Below are 27876 nucleotides of genomic sequence, written 5' to 3'. Positions count from 1 at the left end.
CCTTGGACACTTCCAGGGCTGGGGCATCTACAGCTTCTCTGGGCACCCTGTGCCACGGCCTAACTGCCTTCATTAGGAAGAATTTATTTCCATTATTTAATCTAAACCTGCCCTCTTTCAATGTACAGCCATTATCCCCCGCTTATCAGATAACCACCTGTAATTGGATTATTACATTCTGAAATGAAATGCCTGTCCTGTTAGCCTTTCAATAGATTTTCTAATAGGTGGCATATCAGTTTATCTGCATTCTTCATTTTTACAGCCTTGCATTTCAGAGTTGGTGACCCTTTGGGAGATTCAGCTTTGGTAATAACCCACTGAATGGGGAATTGTGGAGGAGCATTATGTAACAAGTGGCTACAGGCCATAAAACGTCAGATTTCAAAAGCCTGATTTTATTCTCGATGTAATTCTGTCAGTTTCGATGGTTTGTGTCCGGGCTGTTTGTTTTTGAACCCGAATCTACAAAAGGAAAGCTGTAATTTGTAATCTCCAGTGAACAGTAAAGGATGAAGGTCCTATATTAAGACATAGATGCTTGGATTTTGGTCGATACATAGTATTTTAAGAGTGAATTGGTTAAACTGTTAATGCAAACGGAGGGGGCTTATGAGAGGTGGGGATTTGTACGCAGCTCTTGGAAACCAACATCACAAGGCTTCTCTTTCTCACCCACATCACTTATTTTATAAGCGCCTGGATTTGCATACAAACGCTTTCTCGAGTCACAAGTGTTTACAGCTTCCTCGCAGTAGAATTGAGCAGTACGACCCAGCTAGCGCGGAGCAGCGTTCCTCGGCTGGCCGGTGCCCGTCACTGGGCGCGCTACGGCGCTCCCGGGCGCAGAGCGGATCCTGAAGCACCGACAGACACCGGGACCCGAAGGAGCACGGGCAGAGCCGGTCCCCGCAGGGAGGCAGACGGGGCAGGTCCGGTCCCGGCCGCGCACCCCACGCCCTGCACCGCCGCCAGCCCCCGCAGCTGCACGGGGCTCCCGCCGGCAGCCGGGTCACGTGTGCGGGCCGTAATCCCGGCGAGGGGGTGTCGTTACCGGGGAAGGGGGCGGCGGGAGGAGGGGCTGCCGCCGATGAGGGCTGAAGCCGGGAGCGCGGCCGGCTGCGGGTGCCGGAGCCGCGGGCGCCGCTGCGGGCGAGGCGGGGGCTGCGGCCGCGGCCATGGCCTGGCCCTGTATCAGCCGGGTGTGCTGCTTGGCCCGCTTCTGGAGCCAGCTGGACAAGTCCGATCTTTCCGTGCCGCTCACCATCCACAACTACTCGGACATCGAGGAGCAGGAGGACGGGCCGCCCCAGCGCGGCGGGCCGCCTCCGCGGGGCAGCGCTCGCCCGCCCGTCCCGGCGCGCCGCTCGCGGGACCCCGCCGCCGGGAAGCCGAGCGGCCGCAGGAAGAGCCGGGCGGCCGCCGCCGAAGAGCCCTTCGCGGCGGAGACCCAGTACCGGCGGGACTTCAGAGCGTGGCCCCTCCCGAGGAGGGACGACTTCCCCTGGGTCAGCGCCAGTAGCGGCGGCGGCGGCGGGAAGGACGGGGCCGCCCCCCAGCCCGCCCCGGGACGCGCCGCCTGCGCCCTGCCCGGCGGCGGCGGGAGACCGGCGGTCGACGGCCCCGAGCAGCTGCGGCCGCGCTCGCAGGCGGACGGCGGCCACACCACCTCCTACAGGTAACCGGGCCCGGCGATTCCCCCGCTCCGCCCCGAGCCGGGGCTGTCCTGCCGCGGCGGGGGACGCTCCTCCGCAGCGCGGGGCGGGGATGCCGGCGGGCGGCCGCGGCGTGGGGGAGCCGCCACCGAGGGGAGGGGCACGGCACGGTACAGGGACTGCCGGCTCGCCGGCGGGCTCACCCTTTCTCCGAAGCCGCGTTTGCTTTCAGAAGTGCGGTCCGTAAAAGCGTCTCTTATGGCCCGGGCGGGTGCCTGGCCCCGGCGGCCCCTCTGCGTGCCGGGCAGCGCAGCCGGCCTCAGTGCGCACCGCTGCCAGCCTCGAGCTCGGGGAGAGGAGGGAGCACGCCGGGGTGGGATCCATGATGCCATCCCTGGCGCAGCAGCGCTTTACCCAGCCGCTGCCGGGAGAAGCGGCACCTCCGACAGCCGGAGCTGCCCGCGTCCCGTCCGTGCCCAGCAGCCGTATCCCTCTAGTGCCATCATCGTTTTCCCTTTAAAACTCCTGGAATGCGACATTCAAGGCGAGACAAATTACAGCCTTAAAAGATTAGTCAGACAAGAAGACATTTGCAGGATATATCCCCTATGTCATCTAGTGGGCAATGGAAAAAATTGTCACAAACTGCTTGTTCAGAGCCTTCAAAAATTAAGTGACTTGTCTTAATGATGTCTTCCTTTCCCTCTGAACAGTATAACCGATTATTTTCTGGAACAAGCAGTCAGGTAGGATGCACCTAAATCCAACTTTTGTTCTTACTGACATCCTCCATGGGAGGAGAGCTCCATGGGATTTCAGCTCCTACTGTGCTGCTGTTGAATATTGTATCAGTTTCGTGTTGTTACCACATGCTCCCTGATAATGATGTTTGGCAGGTTTTAATATACCTTGAGGTATACTAATAGAGTAATTATTTTTATTCTAACTGATTCACAAGTATTTAGGCACCTATTACCTATTATTATCTGCCTAGGAGACATTTCATCACTGCAATTCATTAGATTATTTATCACAGTGCTTTTAAGACAAACTGGAGGCCTCGGGGAGGATTGCCAGCCTGCACAGCAGTATTGCTTATCCCCCTCCTGCACAGGCAGCTATATGCAGTTAACATGCAGACTCTGAAAGGATAACTGCAGTGCTTGAATTTATGTGCTGTTTTCTCCTTTGCCACATCTCACAGGACAATCACAGAGTAATTACTGGTTTTGAGGCAAAGCACTTTTCAATTTCAAAGCAGCAAGGAATTGCTTCAGAAAAACCTGTGTAGAACAAGGCTAGCAAGATTCATCTTTCAGAAACACATCCATCTCCACCTCGTTGTTGAAGCCTACCCTGCCTTTTCAGCCTGACTCGAGAGGAAGGCTGCATCAGCCTGCATTAGAGCCACAGCTTTCCTATAGCTGTTCAAGTGCTCAGAGTCACTTCACCTTCCTTCCCTCTGACTTGTCTGTTCTCACACAAGGCTCTCAACTATTGTCATCAAAGAACAAGAAGTTTACAGATCACAGGACAAAGAACTGTCTTGGGCAGCATACCAACATGAAAATCAAAACAAATTTTACAAAAAGGAAGACTTCAAGGTAGTTGAGGAACTACTCGTAGCTGAAAGAAGGAGCAGTTATTGACAAGGATGGAGGCATAAGCCAGGGCAGCCACACCAGAAAAAAGTTCTCATGTAAAACCTTTAAAAGCTGTTTGAAGTTGCAGTAAACAACTGATGCAGACATAACTATATAAATCAAACCACTTTTGCTTTATTCCAGTAATTCCCATAGTTTCTTTAGGTTATCACTTGGTACAACACTGCATTTAACTCACTGTACTACTGAGCACACAGGAATCACAATAGGCAGCAGGAGAAAAGTTCACAATAGCTTCACAGGCTCCAAGAGTATATTTTCATTTAGATTTTTTTTTTTAAGGCTAAGCATGTACTTGGCAGAGTGACACTCATTATTAGTTACACTTGGGGTACTGGGTTTGTATTTGGTAGCTTCAGTGCTGGCATTCCTGCAGTCTGAAGCAGGTAAGGGGCGATCACAGCACACCTGCCTTTGGTAAGCTGAGTACTCACAACCCACAAGGACATTTCCATGCAAACCACTACAGTTCTCTCCTCTCCTCTTACCTTGTTTTCCTGAGGCAGCACTGCCGTCTGCAGACATTTGTCCAATATTCAGGTAGTAGCCAAACAGCACCATTAAGGATTGATATTCTTCATCTTCCCCTGTCTCAAAGACCATATACACCCCCCTTGTTTATTAAATTGTCCCTTGGTGGCCGTACACAGCCCCACTGTGCTATGGCAACAGGGATCTCCCCCACTTCTTGTAGATTGTACTTCCCAGAAGTGAGAGGGCAGCTGGGAAGTCAGATCACCTGTGGTAGAGGCAGAGCAAGGGGGTTTCTCTTAGTAAGGCCCATTGTGAGGAGAAGGAGGAGGTTGGTGAACTCCATGATGTCTTTGGGGGAGTTGGAAAAAGGGAGAGTGTACTACATGAGAGACATGCAGGCAGAGACCACTTGCAGCAGAGGAAAGAGAGGAGCAAAGGTGTGATTACACATGCTTTTTGTAAGACAGTCTCACTGCCTTGCTACAGAGAACATTAGGGGGATTCCCTCTTTTCTGCTTGCAGGAGTATCAGCCTTTCCATGTGGGTCAGCCCAGTGAGGACGTGGGGCAGCCCTGAGGACCAGGTTCCCTGCATGGGGAGCTGTGTCCACTCTCCCAAGACATGGATCATTTGAGTCCTTTGTGCTCTCAGTGCTTCAGCAAGTTCTGTGCACAGCTGGGTCAGACATGCACCATGAGGCTTTTCCTGGAGGATTGGCTCCTGCAGTGTGGGCACTGCTGGTCAGTAGCCTCCACCTTTACTTTGTGACTGTGTCAGGTCTCAGCAGCTGCCTGGGCTTGCTTAGTGGGAAAGAGAAATCAAGACTGTCTTGAACAGAACAATGCAGAAGAGTTTGCTTTGATACATGGTCCACTCCATGCTTTTAATGGCAGTAGTGGTTTTCTTGCTTCACTCTGTAAGGTGTTGGGATTTCTTTAGGTTTTGTAGTTTGGGTTTTTTTAATTCAGAAATTTTGACTCCCTTTTGACAGCCTAGCGTGTTTGTTTCTGTGAAACACCCAAGTGTAGTTTTGAGTCCCCTGGAACATTCAGCACCATTTGATGTGCTTTTGTCTATCAGTGCAGTGCTCCTGTAAGACTTCATTCTGGACTCTCCTTTAAGCTCAGAAGGAAACACAGCTGCACGCAAAACTGCACATAGTGAAGCTGGTCAGCATCACCTGGCATTTGCCAGAACAAAACAAACCTCTGGGATCAGTGACTGAGACTGGAGGAATCTGTCTATGGCCAGAATAAAGACAGAGGTGGAGGGGGTGTTAGAAGTATACCTGAGGAAGTGAAAATTTTTTTGTAGTTTGAAATAATAACTGAATAAAAGGTGGAAGGACAGCACAACTGCCTGCCCTACAAACTATTGCACTGTGTCCCCAGATCTTTGGGCAGCTTCTGTCTCCCTCCAGCCCCTCAAATTTGGCTGGAGTTCTGTGGGGTCTGAGTGAAGTCAAACCAAAGAGGGCTGCATTGTTAGAGATCAGGCACACAAGGCCAAGGCAAATCAATACAAGCTGCACTTGAAAGGCTAAAATGGGATGTGCTCCAACTGTGAAAAGATCCTGGGGACTGCTGCAGTGGGTCGCAGTAGATTACACCTTAGTGATGCTGGAGGAGGCAGAAGAAAGTGCTGAGTGGCCTCTCTGCACTTTCCCAAGGGTTTGTCCTTTGGCGTCATGGAAGTGACTTCTCCCTTCAGCAGTAAGTTGCAGGTGCTGTGTACTTTTGGCTTTGCACACAATTAATTATAGTGCTAGGTCTTGATTGCATTTAGCAGACATTCTAGAAATAGAGAAGTGCTTTACTTAGCTCCCTTAACAGAGGATGAGAGAAGCTAGTGCTGTCAGCAGGTATCCCCACCTGGCTCTGTTCTCTGGATGTCATCTTTTTACCTTGTTAGAAAGCAACTGGGATGAAGGCACAGCCTCTCTGCCAGGGCCAATGTTTTTGGGAGCACAACCCTGTTTAAGGCCCAGCTAGACTATAAATCACTACAGACATCAGTTTTTCCTTCAGTGACCTGCCAGCTTTTGGAAAGCACTTTAGGTCTGTGAGTGAAAACATTGCACCAGAGATGTAAAGCAGTTGTTTTGCCTCTTTTCCCCCAACCCATCATCTTTACTTGTACTGGGAGAACTGGGAGATGGCTGCAAATTTCCGTGTACACAGACAATGCAGGCCCTGAGCAGAGCCCAGTCTGCTGCTGGGGTTTCCATGGCAGGTATTTTGAGCAGGTGCAAGAGTCAAGAGCAACCAACTTGTTTGCACTTGGGAGGCACAGCAAACTGGGGCCCTGAGATCAGGAGGGTTTCCTGCTCACCCAGAGCCAGCCATGTTGTTCTGATGAAAAGAAACCTCATAAAAAGCTGGAGTAATTAAGGGGAAAGGTGCCTGTTGAACCACTGCTCATGATTTTTGGGAAGAGCAGGTGGAAGATACCTCAGCAAACTGAATTCCCACCTTCTTGCACAAATACTCAGCACATGTCATTTCATGACCATGAAGCAGACATCCCCCCACTAGGAGGGATACCACAGAATGAAGAGGAATTACACTTTTCCCCATAACTATGGATGCACTCACAGAGACTGTTACTTGGCTGTCTGTACATTCATCTGCCTTCAGATAGTGCTTGTGTAGAAAAACAAAGTGAACTGTGGTGACTCCTTCACTTTGAAAAGCATTTTATTGCAGCTGTGCAGAAAACAGAGAAAATATCTGCACTAATGTTCAGCAACGTATGGGATCAGTGCATGCACCTGAGCTGGCAGGGTTAACAGTACTGTGTATGAGGAGCTCCATCCTTAATCCAGCAAGATCTTTAAAGGCATGCTTATCCTTAATAATAGCAGTAAATCTTTTATAATCAAGACTTACAGTTATCTTTACATTCTTAAGTATCTTGCTGCTTGGGGAAATTAATACTCAAGCCCCTGATTTTTATGCTATTTAAGAAGTAAGCTTGCTTGGTGCAGGCTTTGGGATGGATCCAGAGGACTCATTGTGCACAGCATAGGCTGGCTGGAGCACAGAGGGCTTGGAGGGGCAGAGAGATGTGTGAGGAGAGACACAGTGGGGCTGGGAATAAGGCCTCAAGACAGGGTGTCAGTTGTGCAAACTATGCTGTAGAACTGAAATGTGGGATTCAAAGACGTTCCTTAAAGTAGGAAGAACTTTCTCCACTCAAAGTCCACTTGGCATTAGGTTAGAGTGAAAGAATGGAAAGTGGGTGGATGGCAGAAGTCAAGACCCTCAGACCTACCCACACATCCCCAGTCACATAGTTTTGATAAAAGGGAACCAGCTGCCTGTTCTGTCACACCAATATAAGTGTTCCTTCTTTGGGCATCTGCCTGTGAGCAAAGCAACCCCCTAAAACTCACCCTAAGAGAACAGTTTGGGTCTCAGGGTTTTTGTATTGTACTTTCATTCAAGTCTTTTGCTGTTGCTTCCTTCTTGTGACTTAGGAACAGCTCCAGGTACTGCCTAACCTTACTGGAGGTGAGAATTGAGACAGGAAATATCCAAGTGGCTTCTCCTTTCATCCTCTGTAATTCCTGTGCACTGGTCTCTCTACCTTTGCTATGTCTTTTCTCTGCCCCTCCATTTCTTCCCCCTCCTTCAGCCTTGCCTTTCCCCCATTTCTGTCGTCAAGCTGGGCTCTTTGGCTGGGTAGGAGAATGGGCACAATCTGCCCCTGTGTCCAAGGGTCGGAAGGGCACCCCTCTGGTGTCTGACACAGCTCAGAGGAGAAGCAGTGTAATGGCTCCATTATCCAGGAGGGCTCCTGACTTTATCATGCAGAGTCTCACTGCGACCATCACTTGTAACATTTGCAATCCTCCATTTGCCAGGAGACATCATAGCACCCTCCCTGACCTATGGAGGTCTTTGCCAACAAGTGGACTTACCCTGTCCCTTGGGAGAGCACTGCTGGCCACCCTGCTCTGCCTGGGCAAACCAGATGCATGACCCTGACAGTAGCCTGTGAAGAGCTGTGTTGCAAACAGGGAGACATTTCACACTCCACACCTTCTGCCAAAACCTCTCCCACACCAGCCTGGCTTCCCCAGGGGACATCTAGAGTAGTTTGTACTTTCAGAAGAAAATAACAGGCACCCCAAACTGTGCACACAAGTTTCCTTCTAAAGGGAAATTTGGAAGAATGTTCATTATGCCGCTTAATTCTCACTGTGTGCTGGGTATGAGAAGGAAGAGGGCAGAAGAATGAACACAGACTAGGTCAGGCAGCATAGCTTTCAGTTATGGTCAGCTGTTACAGAATGAGCCTTTTTCTCCAACTCTTAAATAAGAAATGTTATGCAGTGGCTCAGTACCACCACTGATAATTAATCATGCAAAGCAAACTGTGACATAAAGATGAGGTACTAAAATGACAACTGTTCTGGCATTGGTGGGGTATGACTATTAATGCTGAAGATAGATCTGTATGGAAACAGCAGCCCCAGCACTGCAAACAGCACTACTGGGATTCCCACTGTTTGTCTCCCCATGCCTAACAGAAGTGCCCTCCACCTTGGCAAAATTCAAAAGTTTTCTGGGCTAGATTTTCACTAGGCCAGTGAAATAAAAAGGATTTTGCAGACAGCTTTCTCTGCAAAGCAGAAAACATTAGTAGAGCACATGAAACGGGGGAAGAACTGAAGGCAGCACATAGGCTGGTCACCGTGTAGCTTGCAGCATCCAGCAGCTTGAGCTGCAGTAGCAGCAGACACTGTGTTTGGAAAGAAGAGAAGGACCAGTCCCAAATCCATCATTCCCAAATCACGCCCTGAAGTCTGCAAGGCCACATGATGAATGATGGTGGGGACATCTCTCCTGCCTGGCTCCCTGTCTCAGCTGTTTGACAGCATGGTACAGGCAGTCCTGCTCACCCAAAGGGGGAGGTGGCACATAAACGCCAGCTCAGTGAAACAGCTCTCATCAGTGCTGGGCTTCATCACAACACCCTGGTAATTAACAGTCCAGTACTTTCTTTTTGTTTTCTAGCCTGTGCATTATTTATACTCCCACTTGCTCCATCTCTCATCACCACAGCAGTTAAACTGTCCCAGCAGGCCACAAGCCTTGCTCTCCACACTGCATTGATTCAAATTTTCCCCTGCAGACACATCCCCACACATTACAAAAGAAATTCCTTTTCTCGGACTCCATTAACCAATTTTGAGAAAAAGCAAAGAAACCATTGAAAAAGCAGTGATTTATATGATCAAAACATTGGGGCAATCCACATGCTAAAAGCTACTTTTTAATTCTTCCTAGAGTGAGTCAGAGGTAAAGAAACAGCAGTACACAAAAAGCAGCCCTTCCCTTTTGATCCCTACTGTTTTACAGCCTGTGTGCTACTCAGGAGGTCTTTCTCTTTCACAACTCCAATGGTTTAGTACTTCAGGTACCACCAGGTCATTTCTATTTACGAAGATCAAAAACCTCACCTCTAAGTTGTAAGAGTGGAGGACAAAACAGAACCTAAAGAGAGCCTGGTCACTAATATCCCTCCACTGCAGGTCCTTGCAGTCCCAAAGTAACCTGACAACTGCTGCTGTCCAGGCACAAGGGGAGGAGGAGAGGGGTGCAGTGGGAAGGATGAAGATTACTATCTCCAGCAACAAGTCAGTCTTGCATGTTCATGCCCAGCAGCAGCTGGCTGCCATACTACACAGGGTACAAAGGGGAAGACAGTCACTAATCTTGTCACTTGACATCTTACACTAAGCAACATTAAAAACAGGTCATTCCTCTTCCCCAGGCTTTGATCAGATTGACTCGACTGATGATTCTGAGACTGATTTCTAGTCAAGTCACCAGACTGATATTTGAGCTTGTGTTCTTTCTGGCTCCTGGCTGTGCAGCTGGAGATGGGAACATGTCCTGCAAGCTTAGAGGCAGAGCAAATTTCGTGAGCTGCGCTTTCTTAACCAAAGGTTATAATATTTCTTTCTTGTTTTAAGTACCTCAGCTCCCAAAAGCAGCTAAGCTGTCTCTGTTTTGCTCTGCCCATCACTTTTGGCTCAGAGTTCTGAGTTCCCTCAGAGGAAAATCCCAGTTCCAAGTCAGAAATGCTGCTATGGTGTGGGCCATGACTGTATCTGCCCTTATGTTTCTGATTCTGTGGGGAGCATTTCCTCAGTGCACGTAGTTGCCTCAGAAATAGTTTTGACTATCCAGGCTGAGAGGAGAATGGTTTGACTTCCAGCCAAAATGAGGGTCTTGTGATCTAAAAGGACTGTGGTTGGGGGCATGCCAAATCAGCAAATGATCTGCTATAAAGCATCGAGACAGAGTTGGCTGCACAGGCAGGCAGTACAGTCATTCATTGAGAGCTGGAGACACACTCCATTGCAGCAGGGAGACCAGTCAGCACAAGGATGAATGGTTAGGAATCAATGCCACCAACATTCTTGAGGAAATTGGGCTTTATGTGGAGCAGCAGGTTCCAGTTCCTAGAAACTGTGGGGATGTAACTGATGGTTTTATGCCATTTTGCTGGTATTTTGCCCAATAGCTGTGTCCTCCCTCTGGCTGTGCAGCAGAACAGAGGTCAGATTTAACTCAGCTTTCATTCACATCGGGGATTCCCTGCTGAAAGGTTGCCTTCTTAGGGCATTGCTTGGCCAAAATCACCTTTCTTCAGAAGTGCTGCCTTATCCTGAGGTGTTACAGGAAGGGAGCAGGAACACCATCACCAGCACCAGGGAGCTGCATGGGTACTCACCTGCTGCCTGAGCAGGCGTAAACAACATGGTGCAGAGAAGGCAGAACTGTCCTGGCAGCTCAGGACAGCAAGAACAAACTGATTATAAACAAGATTTGCAATGCACGTAGACAGCCCTGACAGGGAGCTTGGCTTTGCTTTTCAACAGCAGGAATTTTTTCCATAGGACATTATCCATAATATATTGAAAGGATCAAATCCAAACTATGCATTCTAAAATAATACTCCATGCTTATGTACTTTAAGATAGATATTTTAAAGAGGAATTTGCAGCTATTATAAACATAGCAAATAGCATGCTTGGGAAAATGAACCTCAGAAAGGCTGTGATCAAAGATGAGCTTGACACATTGAAACAGGCCTCAGTCTTACCCCTTGATCCTGTGTGTAAGTGAATAGTAAAATATGGTTATTGAACTATGCCGGGGTATGAAAATAAGATTGTCATATCTTGGTTAGTCACCTCTCCTTTTGCTACAGAAGCTGCCTGAATTGGTTGCCAGAGATACACACACACACAAACAGTGCAGACTTCCATCTTCCTCTGAGCATCAAGATAGCTCAGTTGGCTGCTGCTGCAGCATCCAGAAAGTCCTAGTGGCAAGGGCATTAGTGAGGCCTCTTTGTGACAAGGGGTGCAGAGAAGCAGAGGGAAAGCTGCAGAAGGGAGCTGGCAGCTTAACTAAGCAGACCCTGCAGTGCTGTTCTTTGGTGCTCTCAAAAGGTGCTGCCCCTTTCTCAGTGAAGTCTCTGCTCCCATTTCTCAGATGACCCTTGGCTGACTTATTCTTGGAGCAGCAGAGCAGTTCTCAGGCATTATCATGCAGATTTAAAGCACTTTCCCCCATCTGAAGGAAAATCATCAGCATAAGCATCTGCCAGCTGAGACGGTGTCTCCCTTTGGATGCATTTCAGGCTGGGCTGCCACAGCTGTGCAGCATAGCACACACTGGCAAACACACCTGCTGCTGAGAGAGCCACAGCCAAGTGTGGGAACAGCAGCAGACTCTTGGCATATGTGAGGGCCACACACCAGACCAAGGTATCTTACAATGTAAGTGGCCAGCATACCAGACAGTGTTTTACACTGTAAATGGTCAGTGGGCTAGAATGCAAAATTCACCCTGACCTCTTCTTATCCGGGAAGGAAGCATCAATGACCTCCAGGAGAGAGCACATTTTTGTAGGAAAAAAAGAAGAGTTAAGTGAGGGAATCCAGCTAGCCCAGTCTGTGCTCTGTTCCATCTTTCAGTCTGGGCTTTCTGAGAGAAACAGGCTGCTGGGCTCAGTTCTTTTATTCTCGATATGCCTCAGACAAGATCAACCTTGCCAGCTGATTGTAACCTACCTTGCCTTCTGGCTTTGCAGTCACTCTGAGCAGAAGTACCCGTGTTAGAATGTTGTCTTTTATGAGTTCTTCTGTCTTGACAATCTCATTTCAGACAAGAGTATCGCCCATGGACTGGAGCAAAACCATCCAAGCCTATAAAGTCAAAACAAGGCTTCATTATCCCAGAAGACCATTTTGTTCAAGAGACAAGCTACAAGGCAGACTTTAAGGTAATTAGCAGTTTTTAAAAATCCTAAAGTCAATGTGAATAATGCCCAAAGTACACATTAGGAACTCCTTGTATTTGATCGCTGTGGTGCATGTAGCATAAAGCCATTGACAACTGTTTTGTCCCTGCCCATTAGGTAATGTGGCCATCCCTTGCCTTCAGAAAGGCATGCTAGACAATGTCATACTGTAAGTGATCATAATTCAACCCAAGACAGAGATTTTAAACTGCATGACAGAAAATTCAAGATTTACGATTCCCTCAGTTGGATGCCTTATGTACAAGGTGTGTGTCATCACCTCTGTGTGTAAGGTGCCACTAACAACTTCTTGCACTAACTTAGAGCAGTCAGTGTGGGCTAGCACTAGGGTTACAGAGTGAGATTCAGCCTCTGGACACAGATGTTTGCCTGGGAATCTTTGCAGATCACTGCCTAAGGAACAGGACCTGCCCAGACAGCACAAAACTCCCCCTTGCTGGTTTGGGCAGAAGTGCCCCCGCTATAAATGCCAAGGATGACATGGCTGTGATGAACAGCCAAGTTTGCACAGCTCTGAGCCTTCTTTGGGATTTTCCTGTGAGTCTATACAATTTTTTTCTCTATACCAGCAAAGATAATTTTCTTGTTTTGAAATATATGTGCTACTGAAAATCCCACGAAGAAACATTCAGTGCTCAGTATTTTCCCTGACAGGGCCCCCCACACACCCCATTCCCAGAAGAAAGGAAAGTGCACACCTGACAAGGCTCTGTTTTAGCTGAGTTTTGCATTAGACCACCAAAGAGAACAGCACCTCCCAGCCAACCACAGGAATTGTTCACAGGCTGCACTGAATGACTCAGAATGCAGAGCCAGGGCTGGGGCTGAACTCCCCAGCCGCAGTGTGCTGTGCCAGTAGAGGTAACAGCAGCTACTCCAGGGCCACATGTGAAAAGTAAATCTTTGCCTTGGAGGGGACAAGGAAGAAGTGTTTAATCAGCAGACAGTCAAGTGCCTCCTCCGCAGAGGATTGCTGGCACACTGCTGCAACAAGGCTCACGATGGGTATAGCCAGCTCTGCTGAAAGTGGGACAGTGACCTCAGGCAAAACAGAATTCGCAAACCTCACCAAAACTTCCTCGTTGCTCTGAACAGTCTGAGCCATTTGCTGAGGTGCAGCAATGAGGATAGACCTTGCATTTAACCCTTAAACCTTGTATTTGACCCTTGGTAGTTTGATTTTGACCCTAGGGAGTCAAAATACTATGTTTTTCAATTTGTCAGCTATGATGCAAGGAAGGGGGTCCTAGATAAACCCCTGAATGTTGCTATCCCAGTTCTTGAGGAAGGGAAAGAGGAGACTAGAATCCTAGACATGAACACATGCTACCAAGGACACTGACTGCACTCTGAACCATGCAAGCAAAGGTCCAATATCCTGGAGCCCCAGGGCACCATCACAATTTCTCTAACAAGCAGCATGGCAAAGGTGTTGTCAGGAATGAAGATGGTGCCAAGAAGCCACCAGTCCAAAGAGAAGTGAGACTCTCTGTGGCCATTAGGACTTTCCCTCTTACTTGAAGCCCCTAGCTTTGCCAGACAAGTGGGAATCAGGTTTACGGTATGTCCTGACAAGCCTACATGTAGGACTCAGGCTGATAGTTCTCCCCTGAGCCACTGAGCTGTGCATATGCTGTTTGTGACATCTCACTTGTTCCTTAGTGTGTCAGATGCATCCCCAGAGGAATGGAAAAATCAGAACAATGACACAACATCAACCAGAGATCAATAGCTTTCCCTGTTTCCCTCTACTCTCTTTGCCTGTAGTTTTGCACTTCTTTCTCTGCTTGGATGGTGCCATCAGCATACCCAGCAGAGCTTTCAACCCTTTCATGTTTTATGGCCAGATTCACCCCGAGTCCTGGGCTGGATGCACAGCTACAGCCAGTCCTATATAAAATCCTTTGAGTTTTCACCATTCAGGATGACAGAAGCATCCAGGTGTCCTTCATGCTTCAGTACAACTACAGGGGCTACATATTGCATGAAATTCTGATTCCACAGACATCAGGGAAAGCAACCATTGTTAACACTGCCTTTCTTCCGGGCATGAGAAGTTTACATCCTTACGCAAGTCCTTGCAGTTTAACAGCCTGGCATGTCCAGTAACAAGTTTTTCTCCTTTGGGTCCTCCAGGTCCGCACCTTTATTCACAGCAGACATAGGCTGTGGCCCCATAAAGCATTACAATGGAACATTTTGATGGAGCCTGGATGGCACTATCCAAAAGCTTAAGGACCAGACACACACCACTGTAATTCCTCTCACTTAAATCCAGCACCTATCCAGCAGTGAATTTGTTGTGATGCTTGTAGAGTGTTTTCCAGCAGGGTTTTGTGAAGAGGCAGCTCTTCATCTTGCAGAGGCTGGGTCCAGCCAAGGCCTGCCCAGCCATGGTTACCCCCATCACACCACATACCTCAAGGTCCAAGGGCTGGGTTACAACCAAGCCCCTCCTCACTGGCCCAGCATCACACCTGCCCTTGAATCACCCTGCACAGCAAGGCCAATCTCACTCATACCCAGCCATGGGCCAACACCTGGGCAGGGGTTACAGGGAGAGCATATAGATCCTCACAACACCCCAGGCCCCTCAAACTCTCTAGACAGTTGTACCCTGTGATACACTAATGCTTTCTTCCTTCCTCACCCCACTAGATCCCAGACGTGAAGACCAGGTTCTCCCCCAACCCTTCTGCTGTTTTCCAGGCGCCATCACGGATCCTCAACGTGTGAACCTGGACCCTCTTTACACCCAGGCAGCTTAAATGCAGAGTTTCTGTTAAGATGTATCACTATGCAATTTTCATGAGGAGTGTTAAGATCAAAGAACCGGTGTTATCAAAAGCAGCTCCAGTGATTAATGATATGCACACACACTTTCTGTTAACACAACAAACCACAAAGCGCTTGGTTCAGAACTGGCAAAACACGCTGCGAGGAGTGACCTAGTTTTTCACAGGAGCAGGTTCATTACTATGCCAGCTGGCATCACATTAGGAGATTTACTTTGGGCAGGATTGCAGGCAGCGTCCCTACTCAGAAATACATAGGGTAGGAGGGAATACAGTTGCAAGCAGGATGGATAATTAAAACTCAAACCAGTTTTATTTAGCAACACCCTCTAAATAGGCCACTGAAAGACAGGGAGTAGTCTGGCTGACTTCTGAGCTTCCTGAGGGGTTTTGGGAGTAGGACCTCAAATGGCATCACCAGAAAGCACAGCTTCAAAGGGGCTTCCAGAGTTGTTTTAGAAGCTGGAGGAACTCTAGAACTCTAAAATAAATCTGGCACATGCAATGTCTTGGGCCTTTAAGGCTGGGAAGCTGGACATTTCCAAAATTGGAGAGCTGATGCAGGAGCAAGAGAGGACTGAATTCCAGGAGATAGCCCTGACAGCAGTGCACCAGACTGGTTTAGAGTGGAATGCATGGATAAAGCCAGGCACCCACCAGAGGATCTAAGATACTTACATAATTTGTATAGCTGTTAGGGTGACTGTAAATATTGTACATGGATTTTACCTAAAGCAATTTGTGATCCTTTAATGAAAAGGATACGCTTATACTTTTAATAAATGTTAACTCTTTGCATATGCAAGGTGGAAAATATTGCCTTGAAATTCCTAAATTATCGCCTGTATATTGGTAATGCTAATGCTAGGAACAACCACAAGCGAATGTTACTTAGAAATTCTTCTTCAAAAAATGTAATGTAGAATGTAAGCCATCTGTCATTTTTAAGATAGGCTGTTTCAAGTGTCATTGTTCTGAAGCTGATTTTTTTAGACTGCTGCGCATTTAACTTTTGCTGAGGTACCTGTGTTTTAAGAAACATTTTTTTAGCCTTGGTTCATTGAGACTTTACAATTTCTATTTCGATAACTTATGCAATATAATTAGTCTACAGCTTATTTAATGGATTAGTAATTATTTTGGGGAAAAAAAATTGAAAAAATTTACTTTGTGTTTGCAACACGTGTGTGTTGTCCAGAACAAAGGGAAACTATCCTCAGACGTGAACAGTGATCAGATATTCATTCATCTGTAATGAAACAGACTTTTAAAACAGGAGGATTTTTCCTTAACTTTCTTACTAGCTAAAGTCTAAGGCAAATTTAATGAATTTGGGGGATTCTGCAAAAATGTATACATTGCTGATAATTCCCATAAGAGCAATTTTTGAGCTGTTGGCATGTGAATTGTACTTGCAATACATGTGGACAGCATCTTCTCAGTGCATTATGTGAGAATTTAATGGTGCCATCCCTGTTCGCTATAGTGGGACCTAACACAACCACCAGAATAGGGAACACCTGCAGTAAGATGCATTTGGCTGGGACAAGGGATGGCTCTTCCCACATTCATCCTTGGGGAAACTTGCAGTAATCCCAGTGCTTGCCAAAATAACTTTTCAGGAAATTCATTTTTCAGGAAATTCATTTGAAGTATTCAAACTGTGCTAAAATTTTTGCATGTTAGATGTTTCTAAGAATTCAGTCTGCTTGTTTAATCTCTTTATAATGTTTTTAACAGTTTTGTTCAAACAATTTAAGTTCATTTCAATCCTGGACTTTATTAACAGCAAGGAAAAAAAGGTAAAAAGGAAATTATCTATTATGTCTTCTTAGTTGACTGTATTTATTTAAAAAATGACCCAGGTTTAAACAAATTGGTAATATAATAAGATTGTATTTTATCAAATGGACTGGATTTAATTTAATAAATTAAAATGTATTTTGGCTATTGGTTTTCTCTCATTATTTTTTTGTTGTTGCTGTAAAATAAAACCCTCAAGTAGTCAGCCTTGCAGTACCTTTTGTCACTGCAGGACAGCAGGGCACACTGGACACCAAGCAAGGCATTGGGGATGCATTCAGACCCATCAGCAGTCAATTCCTTGCTGCTGGAGCTTTCCCCAGGCACAGCCCCCAGCAAAGACAGTTTGAAGGCACACTCAGAGCTGTGGCCCAGCTGCATTCCCTATGAAATGCATGTAGATGCCATGCTCTGGAGACCTCTTTGATGTAGATGCCATGCTCTGGAGACCCCTTCTTGCAGTACCCACACTGTGCCCTGTTAAGTTTCACCTCAGTCTCACTCTGCCGTCTCACATAAATCCCAGGAAAAGGTGATAGCGTTGAATGTTAAAAGAGACCATTGCTTTATAGTTATTGCCAAGAACATTTTAGTAAAAGTGCTGAAGATACAACCAGCTTCTCAACAGTGCAACAGCTCTTCTAGCTATGCCTCAAAAAACTTCCAGGAGAAAGCCAAAGGCTCACAAGCTGGTGCTTAATGTACATGAGCAACAAACAGAAGAAAAAGTGAGCAGGTACTTATCACTGTAAGGTCCAGGGTGATGCCGCTGGCTGTCAACGTCTGCAACTTACCTGATTTTGTATGAAAAATGCCTGCCTCAGCCAAGTTGAAAGGTATCACACCATGTTCCTCTGAAGAAATCAAATCTACATGAATTTTGCAGGCTCCAGGGAGTCACAATGCCAGGATTGCTTTCAGTACTGCTCTCACACTAGTATTTGTCTTCCCAATTGCTCTGGGCCTATGTCCAAGTCCCTCAAGGATTTTCAACTGTTAATCACACTGCAGGTAAGGGGTATTTGATGCATAAAGAAATGCCCTTTAAAAAGGAACAGTTTACACCTGTAACTTTAGAATTTACAACCTCTAGGGTGACACTGAGCCTGTTTTGTTGAATCCTGCTGACACCGGGCCTGTTGGGATGCTGAAGGTGAACTTTGTGTCAGGGAGCAGTCAATACCTGCACTGCCACATGCTCAGTGTAAGCTTTGGTGTGGGAAATACACCATTGCTCAGCAGAGGTCTTGTGAACTTGCAAAATTCACAAACAGCATGTTACTGATTTGCTTGCTTCCATAAACTGCACGTTTCTCTGCATTACACTACTTTCTTTGAGAGTGAACAACCAGATGCAAAACCATCACCTCTACCTTACTCATACTCATTTACTCTTGGCCACTGCGGTAATGTCTGATCCTAAGGACCAACCTGGTTTGCCACAGATGGATTGCTGGTGCCATGCAGCCCACAAAGGCTGCGTTAACTTCCAGGGCAGGAGGCACTTCTGCGATATTTAGCGCTAACACGGATCCCTGCAGCATTCCAACACCGACAGCCCTTTAGTCAGTTCACAGACACCCATGGCTCCTCCCCACAGGGCGGGGAGAACATAGAAACTCGGTTACTTCTCTTACTCTTTCGAGTTCGGTCCGTGAAGATGCCCAGCGCTGGAAGGGGGTGGTGGGGTCTTTGAGGGGAGGGAGATGTGAGGGAGTCTCCATGAGGGCAGGGGGCTGTGAGGGAGTCTCCATGAGGGCAGGGGGCTGTGAGGGACTTTCCATGAGGGCAGGGGGCTGTGAGGGGTCTCTGAGGAGAGGGAGCTGTGAGGGGGTCTCCATGAGGGCAGGGAGCTGTGAGGGAGTCTCCATGAGGGTAGGGGGCTGTGAGGGAGTCTCCATGAGGGCAGGGGGCTGTGAGGGAGTCTCCATGAGGGCAGGGGGCTGTGAGGGGTCTCTGAGGAGAGGGAGCTGTGAGGGGGTCTCCATGAGGGCAGGGAGCTGTGAGGGGGTCTCCATGAAGGGAGAGGCGGCCCGGTGCCGGACACCGCCGGTTCCCGCCGCCCCCGGGCAGCTGAGGGCGCCGAAGCCGTCGGAGCCGGGGCCGGTCTGAGGGAGGGAGGAAGCAGCAGTTTAGTGGTGAAGTACCGACCACATCGGCCTGAGGAAGAAAAGAAGGCGGGGGAAAGCATTTTTGGGGGTTTGGGGGCTTTTTTTTTTTTTTTTTGAGGTGAAAGGGGTTGGCTTGTTTTTGTCTTTGCCTCTCACCATCCAGCTTCTATTTGGCATTAAATTCAACCTATTTTCCCCAAGTTGAGCCTGTTTTGGCTGTGGCAGTAACCAGTACACGATGTCCCCGTTTTTATCTACTGACTTCGTTGATCTGCCCAGGGCAGCAGTGGCATCCTCAGCTGTGGCAGCATTAAAAGACTCGTAGATGTGGCACTTGTGGACACGGTTAACGGTGGGCTTGGCAGTGACTAGAGGACTTGGTGACTTTAGAGGTGTTTTCCAAACTTAGTGGTTCTGTGGTACATTATATCCTGACCCACCTGAGGCATGATACTTTCTCCCGCGTTCTGAAGGGGACTGACAGCAGCTCGGTGGGCATCTGGCAGCTGGCCAACCTCAACCCACCTTACTTTTCAGAAGTCTTCCACACAAACTAATGACTTGCTCTTTAAGCAGGCTGCTCTAGAAGACGAAAGGTTGGAGGAGCTCTGCTCCTGGCTTCCCTTCCCCCAGCTTCCAAAACCAGGAGCTTTTTAAAATATCTAGAACAATTACCTTTTCCTTCAGATCAATTCCTCAACTACCAATTCTTTCCCAGAACTAACTACAACATTCTGAATACCCAGAGCACAGAAATATCTCTGACTCTGGAGAAACTTTGAGTGACAGGTGACAGTCAAGACAATCCTAGCACAGCTAATAAAAGAATTTATTGTAAACATACGTATATTACACAATTATACAGTATAATACAGATAACATGAAGGATTAAAACACTCAGCATTACAAATAGGGGCAATATTCATAAAGAGATCTTTAACTCTTCAGAAAGCCCGAGAAATATACCATAACATTTCAACACGCTGCACCTGTAGCATTCCACAAACACCTGAAGGATGTGTGAAATTCCACAACCTCTATCTTACCTCCAAGCAATTCCCACAGGAACGTCTCATCCACAAATTTTTCTCCCACCACTATTCAAAATGCAAAGAACTTGTTGCAAACGTTTCCTACATCTGAAGAACTGAACAAATGTGTGGTTTTCTATCTGCTTTAAACAGTTTATTTTTCTTCAGCAAACTTTATATACTAATAATATAGCATCTCCTAGGAGAATAACCTGTGGTTGCTCAGAAATGTAGCAATAGATCTCCACTACAAGAACCCCATTAAGAACAAGGGGTCTGTACCTGCCTGCTTTGAGCGCCAGGTTCAGGACTTTTTTGAAACTCCATTCCTCACAGAAAAGCAGGACACAGGCAAAGAAGCCACTATTTGCAAACAGATGCCCAAAGATGAGCTCCTGCATCCTCAAAAGCTGCTCTGGGTGTTATCAGAATCCCAGAAACAAAGTCTGCAAGAGGCAGGGGCTGGAAATGCATGTGTACAGAATCACAGAGCATGCTGAGTTGGAAGGGACCCACAAGGATCCCCGAGTCCAACTCCTGGCCCTGCACAGGTCACCCCAAGTCACACGATGTGTCTCAGAGCATTGTCCAAACACTTCTTGAACTCAGATTTGGTGCTGTGCCCACTGCTCTGGGGAGCCTGTTCCAGTGCCCAGCCACCCTCAGGGTGAAGAATCTTTTCCTGATACCTAACCTAGACCTTCTCTAACTCAGCTTCATGCCATTCCCTCAGGTTCTGTCACTGGTCATGAGTGAGGAGACTGGTACCTGCCCCTTGGGAGGATGCTGAAGACCACACTGAGGTCTCCCCTCAAGTCTTCTCCAGGCTGAACAGACCAAGTGACCTCAGCTGCTCCTCCTACAGCTTCCCCCTCAGACCCTTCCCCATCCTTGTGGCCCTCCTTTGGGTGCTCTCAATAGCTTAATGTCTTTTTTCTATCGTAGCACCCAAAACTGCACACAGTACTCTAGACCATTGCAGATCATAGCACGACTGAGTTTTCCCAGGAGGCTGTTCCCACAAAACCTGCAGGCTGTCATGACAGTGACAGGGATCTTAAAAATGCCCTTGTCTTTCATAAAGCGTACAGGGATGCCTGAAAGCAGACCCCAAGTTCACTACAGACTACAAAGCCCAGCTACCTGGATTCCTCCCAACTCAACACTGAGATGAAACATAATCACTGCTGCTCAACTCCGTCACACTGACCTCCGCTGATAAAGTAATGTCAGGGCTAAGCTGTGCCCTTTCCTTTCACAGGCAATCCTGCACTCAGCTCACCCGAACAAGCCAGGATTAGCTTTTCAATCCAGAGCATCTGTAATGTCCTTCCTAGGGGGCATTTAAGTCCTTCTCTGAATGCTGGTTGGATTTCATCTATTGGTCCCATCTCCTAGATTCAGGGTTCAGGTTCTGCTACTCTTCTATTCAACAGAACTGTAGCTCCCTGTTAGCTGTGATAAACTGAGAGGGGCTTTCCTGCAGATCCCAGTTTTATTTAAGGTGGAGAAGACAGGTGGGTATCCCATCTGAGGTACACAGTACTTTTTTCAGCTTAACAACTGCATCAAACTTACACTATTCTCCTTCCAAGTCTGAAAACTCTAACAGAAGCATTTTTCACAGTTCCTGCATGCTACCATAGTTACCATTGCCTGTCTTCTAGCCCCAAAAAAGCACCAAAAGGTAACATTCTGCTCCTACCCCAGGCCAAGAAAGGTAACTGTAGTTGAATGTTTATAAAAGGCTTTGTATTGTCAAAGCACGGCACCAACAAGAGCGAGGCCTCAGTACACCCCTGTGAGGTAGGTATCCTGCTCCCCATGCTCAGAGATGGGGAAACTGAGGCACAGAGTGATTAAATCAAAGGCCATGCAGCAGATCAGAGACCCAGCTGAGATCAGCGCACTGAAGGTTCTGGCTGTTTGGCCCATGCTCCACCCACGACAGCACTGCCAGACAAAACAAGCATGCTGGAAACACGACAGTCCCACAGGAGTCCCACCAACTTCACAATGGCTTATTCACACTACCAGCAAGCACCCATGGGGCAGGACAAAGGGGTGGTGGATGTGGGGTGGTCAGGATGTTGTCAACGAAGCTTTCTTCAGCAAGGTGTTGATAGCCACGCTGCAGACGTGTCTTCCTCACCAGCGGTGTTCCTGAGACAGGTAAGTGCTGGGGTTAGTAGCAGAACTTTCTGCAGTCATCAGAGGATCTCCCCACAAACAGCAAACCTTTGATTTTTCGATCCCACCAGGCCTCTCTGTGTTGAACAGAATTTAAGCCAAAGCAGTGCTGCTCCCACAGCACTTCACAGTTTAGGCTGACACCTGGTGAACACTGCTACAACATTAGGACTTGTATAATACCAATACTGGCCATCAGCCCCCCCCCAGCACTCTTCAAACATTCTGGCAGCCTGGGAAGGCACTCGCTGAGCAAGTGAACCATTTCAGTCAGCCCAAGCCCAAAAACCCTGAATATCGTTTTTGTTCCTCTCCTTTCCCATGCAGGACAAATGGTCAGTCAAATCTTTCCAAGCCTGATTGTGGTTTGCTCATCTTGCTCGAGGATGTATCAGTCTACCCCTTCCAAGGTGACTAAGACAGGTGGCACCTGACACTTCCTCCAGAGAGGCAAGGAATTTGGTTAGGTGACACTTAGCTGAGTAAGCTGCTGACAAATCTACCCAGCTGTGGTCTCAGTCACATACATCATGTTCAGGCAGAATGGCCAAATCTGCTGCTGCCATCAGCCTTCTGCTCCCCCAGATACACACCTTGGATCCACCCATCTACTCAAATGGCCCACCTTACAGAGCTACCTTTGACTTTTCCCATACTTAGAATGCCAAAGCAAGTGCCCTGCTCACTGCATGGGGGAAACCAATTCATATGTAGAATGCATTAAAAAACATTTCTCATCTTAAAAGCCAGTTCAGTCTCACCAGCAGAGTGTCTCAGAGGGACCAGGTCTGTGGAGTCTCCCACAGCTAGCAACTTGATGCAAACTGACAATGTTCAGCCACTGAACATACACTTACCAAGTAAACACTGACATTTTACAACTTGATTTGGAACAGAGCATCATTTTGTTGCATTAAGGTGCATCTTTAATGCGAGGTAACAATCTAGTAGCCCAATGTTATAAATGTAGTAGTGTCCTACAGAAATATTGGATTTGTCAGCCCAATTTCAGTCATAAATCCACCTTTCCTGTAGCACCTTCTCTGCTCTATTTCATTGCTCCTCATTTAGTATCTTCATATGTTTGTTCGTGAGGAAGTCAAGAAAGGGAATATTACAGATGGCTTTGTGAATATTCATCACTGTGATCTCTCTTGGAGTCCTGCAGGGAATGCATCAGAGACGCTATTATAATACACAAAAAAACCCATGTCCATAAAGCAGCAAGTGAAAAATAACAATCAAAGCAAAAAAAAAAGTATATAAGAGCAGGTGTTAGAGCAATGCAGGAAAAGCATGAAAATATCACAGCACAAAAAAAGCCAAATGACTGGGGGGAAGCCTCTTGGGCACTGGAACACAAAGATCAAGTACTAAAGTATGAATTCTTGAACTTGTATGGCATAATTGTTGTGTATGCACTTCTATATATAACAGGTATACATACTTTTTAATATATGATGTAAGTATTTATATATTGCATACAAGTGAATATTTAAACAGTGTTTTCTCATAGTGTTTGAGTTTTTTAAAATCACTTTAAGCTATTCCAAATCATGCTGCTGAACAGAAATCAACATGTGGCCTAACCATTAGATATTAAAAAAAAAATCTTTACTGTTGAGGGGGCAGGTTGCCCAGAGAATCTGTGGCTGCCCCATCCCTGGAAGTGTTCAAGGCCAGGTTGGATGGGGCTTGGACCAACCTGGGATAGTGGAAGGTGTCCCTGATATGACATGGGGTGGAACAAGATGATCTTTAATGTCCCTTCCAATCCAAATCATTTTATGATTCTATAAAAATCACTCAGCACTTTTCTGATGCAGGAAAGTGTTTATCAGTACAATAAAGAGTTTATTTAGGTTAAGTTCTGGCAGGCCGTGGCTAATGTCTACACAGTAACCTGAGATGGACAAGAGCAAGCAGGTCCTTCCAGTGCGTCTCTGCAGAAACAGCTCATCTGCCTCTGAGGCATGGCAATACCAGAGAATCCTGCCTCGGTTTTTAGTGTTTATGTTCCCATCCTTTCCCACTAGAGAGCCACGACATGACAAACCCCTTTTAAGGCTTGGTTCTTCTCAGAGTATAGTCCATAAATTCCCTCAGTCTCATGGGCCGCACAAAGCCTGACTAAGCACCCGAAGCCATGAGACCCTCAGTGCCAGTGTGAGTGGTGGCAGAGCAGCCCCGTGCTGTACCTGTTGTGAGGAGCTGTCTGGTACGCCACAGCGAGTGCTTGCCGTAGGATGTCACTCATCAGCTGTTCGGTGGCCTGAGACAAGAGACAGCATGGCAAAAAGAGCAAAGGAACTTGCTATTTGCCCAAGTACCAGTGTAAAAGCAGCTGAAATTTTGGCTGGCTTCAATCCTCAAATGATCAGCACAGGGCAGTTCAAGACACCTGTGTTTTACTCCTTAAGACATGAGTTTATTTAACAGAAAGAGACCCAGAGTAGCACAGAGCTCAGGCTGCAACTGCCCAACCTGCTTTCCCTCCAGATCTGCAGAGCTGTACATGCCCAGCAGAGTGGATCAAGCATTCCAGAGCCTGCTTCCAAGAGCATTTCAGGACCCTTCCTCTCACACAGCAGAGCTGTTTTTGTACATGGCAGACTGCAGATATTCTCCTGGGAGCCAGTACCTGCATTCCTAGCCCTCTCCCTGTAGTCACCAGGCTTGTGTCAAGACACCCCCACAGAAACCTCCCAGCCTGTGCAGCCATATGCCCAGCACTTAGCTTAACCAAGGTTCAGTCAAAAGCTAATTAAGGTTCTTGGCTTTCTGTGCTGTATCAAGACCAGAGGAGAGGTTTGTGCAATGTTCAGTGAGGAAAGCTGGCATAACTGCAATTATAATGGAGCAACCTGATGGCTACAATCTGTGTCTACAAATGGATGTATCTGTATCAGAGTTCAACTGTGGCAAGTAACAGGGAGCACAGCACAGGCATGCACATGAGTGCATGTGCCACCTGGAATCAATTAGCTTTTAGAAATCATCTTCTGATAAGCTGCAGTCTGTATAAACTACCCAAAAAATCATCTTTGACATGAAATACACCAGAGCTAGAAATCATCCGTGTTAGCCTTCAGTCCAAACCCAAGAACTCCAGATCCCTGCTGTTCAAATTTTGGTGCAAAATAATTTCTCTGTTTTTACAGAAGTCATTATGATAGAGAAATAGTTTCTCACACATGGCAGAATTGTTACTCTCTACAGGAATTCAGCAGTCTCTCAGCAGAGACAACCTGGGCAAAGTAACTGAGCAATGCTTAGGAAAATATAGCTAACCATGTACAAAAAACTCAAGTCTTACACAGCCTGAAAGATTCCACCCAATTCTGAAGGGAAGGACAAAACAAGGGGTACTTTCAAATTACAGAATGAGTCAGTATCTTAGTGATGGTGAGAATTTGCAAATCACTATTCTGTGTCCAAGCCAACATAAGAGGTTAGAAATGTGAAAACCCACACAAAAGCATATAACCCTCTTTAGGCAGCTATGTATCTATTCATGCAGAAAGACAGATTTTGATTTGATAAATGCATATAAATAAAGATATTCCATCTTTTTTTCCTAATTGCTGAGTTAATACAATTACAGACAAGCCCTTCTTGTGAAGTAATTTCTTACCTTTAAAATCATATCTTCTATTACGGATGCATAAACATTCTTTTGTACCTCAGCAGGCTGAAAAGAAATCCCTATCTATAAGATACAAGAGGGAAAAAAGAATTAGTATATCAAAAACAAAACCCACATTGTACTATAATTAAGTAAGATTAACAGAAAAAAACACAATTACAAAGGGCAGGGTAGTTAAAAGAGAAGCTAGTAGACATACAGAGCTTTCAAGCAGTATAATCTCAGGCTTAATTTAAAAAAAATCTGGGTGAAATTAGCACAGCATGTAGAAATGCCTCTGAAAGCAAGAAGAAACAGAAGCCGATTTTAGTTTTTGTTTCAGAAAGTCCACACAAAACCCAGGCTGCACTGGGTATCTTTGGGTTGAGAATGGCAGCTCCATTTTAAAACTGTACATATCTTCAATCCACCTACTCATCCATCTTTCCTTCACCCAACTATGGCCACTGAAACCACTTTAGACAGTACTCCTGGCACAGGAGTTCCACATCAAAAGTGTGTTTCATCCCTTAGTTCCACTCTCATTGTGCCTGTGCCTTTGTCACCCATGCAGTAGACACCAGACACACCAAAGCTTTGTCCCTTGGTGTCAGGAGGTGAGGTGGGGACAGGGATCCTTTCTTTCTCCAACAATTGCTCCATACAAACCCCTCCTGCTATTATGGTACAACATCAAGCACTGTTTCCTACAAGCCAAGTCAGTCTCCCCTCTCTCTCCTGCTGCTGTAACAGAAAACCTTCCTCTCTCCCTTGCCCTAAACTGAACAGGAGGAAGAAATCCAAACAGCAGAAAAGTTTGCTGAGTTTTACCACAAACCCTTTTCAGGAACTGCTGTTACACAGTATTGGTCCAAGCAACAAGTCCACATCTTTCCACGATGGACAGGAAGAATTCAGTGCTACTGCTCCTCATCCCTCATTTATCTTTGCTTTTAGCCTTTCAAGATGATTTTTCTGTATTAAGCCCTGAAAAACAGCTACTCTGAAGTGAGCTCCCAGCTAGCATTCTTCCCTTTCCCCTGCCAGAACTGGCAGCTTCAAGTCTTGAGTCAAAAGGTCAATTTTTCCAGGGCATGTATAAAATGATTCATTAAAAAGTCCTGAGGCCTCTATAAAAAGAATGAGAGAAATGCAACTAAATAAATGTAAAAGCACAACTAGTTTAACAACAGTTCTAATTAGCTTTATGATTCACTTATTACCTTCTCAGCAGTGTCTCTCACAAACTCTGATGCAGGCAAGGAAGCCATGTAGAACTTCATCTCTTCTTGCTTCTCCTCCTGCTCTTTCTTAATGTTTATTTTTAATGGCTCGCTAAAGTTGAGAATATCTACTTCCTCTTCATGTTCTGCCTCTTGTTTCAGAAACTGCTGTAGTTCCTCCAGTTTTCGACACAGCTCCTCACCACTGCTGTAAGATGAAGGGCACTCTGAAATAGAAGCAATCAATTAAACACGATAGGTTATGGAAAGCTGTTTATAAACAGATGCACACTCAAAATATGGTAAGAAATTAAGGTAATTGCAAGTTATTTCTGTAGTGTCTACCAAATATAAGGATGAAAAGAAATGCAAACAGTCATTGAGAGCCTTCTAATTATATCTTCATGACACTTATGGTTCTCTCCCACATCTGCTCCTACACCAATCAAGAAGGCTGCATTTCATACAAAACCAGCCTCATGTCAATCTCCCAGACATTCGCACAGAAGCTTTTTAAGCTTTTTGGCAACTGGCAAATCAGTCTGATGCTCTATGACTTGCTTAGAGAAGTGGAGCTTTTACATGTAGGCACCATGTAGTGCTAAATCAACTTTTACATTGTGACGAGCATTATCATGCTTCAAGACAGGTTCACAGTGGAATGGCAAAAGGGAACCTCTTCTCTGCATGACTGACACAAGCCAGCAAAACCTCCAGTGCCATGGTATGCAGTAAACATTCTACTCTTCAAAGACAAACACAAATACAGTGATTTAGATAAAAATATTAAAAGGTCGATGTAGGCTTCTTTTGCACTTTCCACAACTGCAATGCAGGGCCAGATTTTACAACACATTATCAATTCCATACACGTCTGTGAAATACCTTAAAACCCTGTATGATCAGAACATAAAAAAACATTCAGCTTTTGGAAAGGGATTATCTGAAGGTGAAACAAG

At 46.5% G+C, this 27876-nt stretch overlaps 2 protein-coding genes across 2 annotated transcripts in view; one reads left to right on the top strand and one right to left on the bottom strand.

Moving 5' to 3' along the window:
- Positions 1 to 1178: 1178 nt before the first annotated feature.
- MAP6D1 (MAP6 domain containing 1) lies at positions 1179 to 14875 on the top strand. The gene is made up of 3 exons (XM_062499417.1): positions 1179 to 1678; positions 11983 to 12100; positions 14798 to 14875. The coding sequence occupies exons 1-3, from the start codon at positions 1179 to 1181 to the stop codon at positions 14873 to 14875; spliced, it is 696 nt and encodes a 231-aa protein (XP_062355401.1).
- Positions 14876 to 19656: 4781 nt separating this feature from the next.
- Positions 19657 to 27876, bottom strand: part of YEATS2 (YEATS domain containing 2) — a 47573-nt gene continuing 39353 nt past the window's right edge. The window contains exons 27-31 of the mRNA XM_062498940.1: positions 26918 to 27144; positions 25704 to 25778; positions 24268 to 24341; positions 22927 to 23231; positions 19657 to 22042 (exon numbers count right to left, since the gene is read on the bottom strand). Of these exons, the coding sequence (XP_062354924.1) occupies positions 23123 to 23231; positions 24268 to 24341; positions 25704 to 25778; positions 26918 to 27144 (485 nt within the window). The 3' untranslated portion in view covers positions 19657 to 22042; positions 22927 to 23122. The remainder of the gene's footprint in view (positions 22043 to 22926; positions 23232 to 24267; positions 24342 to 25703; positions 25779 to 26917; positions 27145 to 27876) is intronic.

The sequence above is a fragment of the Cinclus cinclus genome, chromosome 10, assembly GCF_963662255.1.
Source record: "Cinclus cinclus chromosome 10, bCinCin1.1, whole genome shotgun sequence".
NCBI lineage: Eukaryota > Metazoa > Chordata > Aves > Passeriformes > Cinclidae > Cinclus > Cinclus cinclus.
The sequence above is the reverse complement of the archived record's forward strand: the minus strand, read 5'-3'. Positions and strand labels throughout refer to the sequence as shown.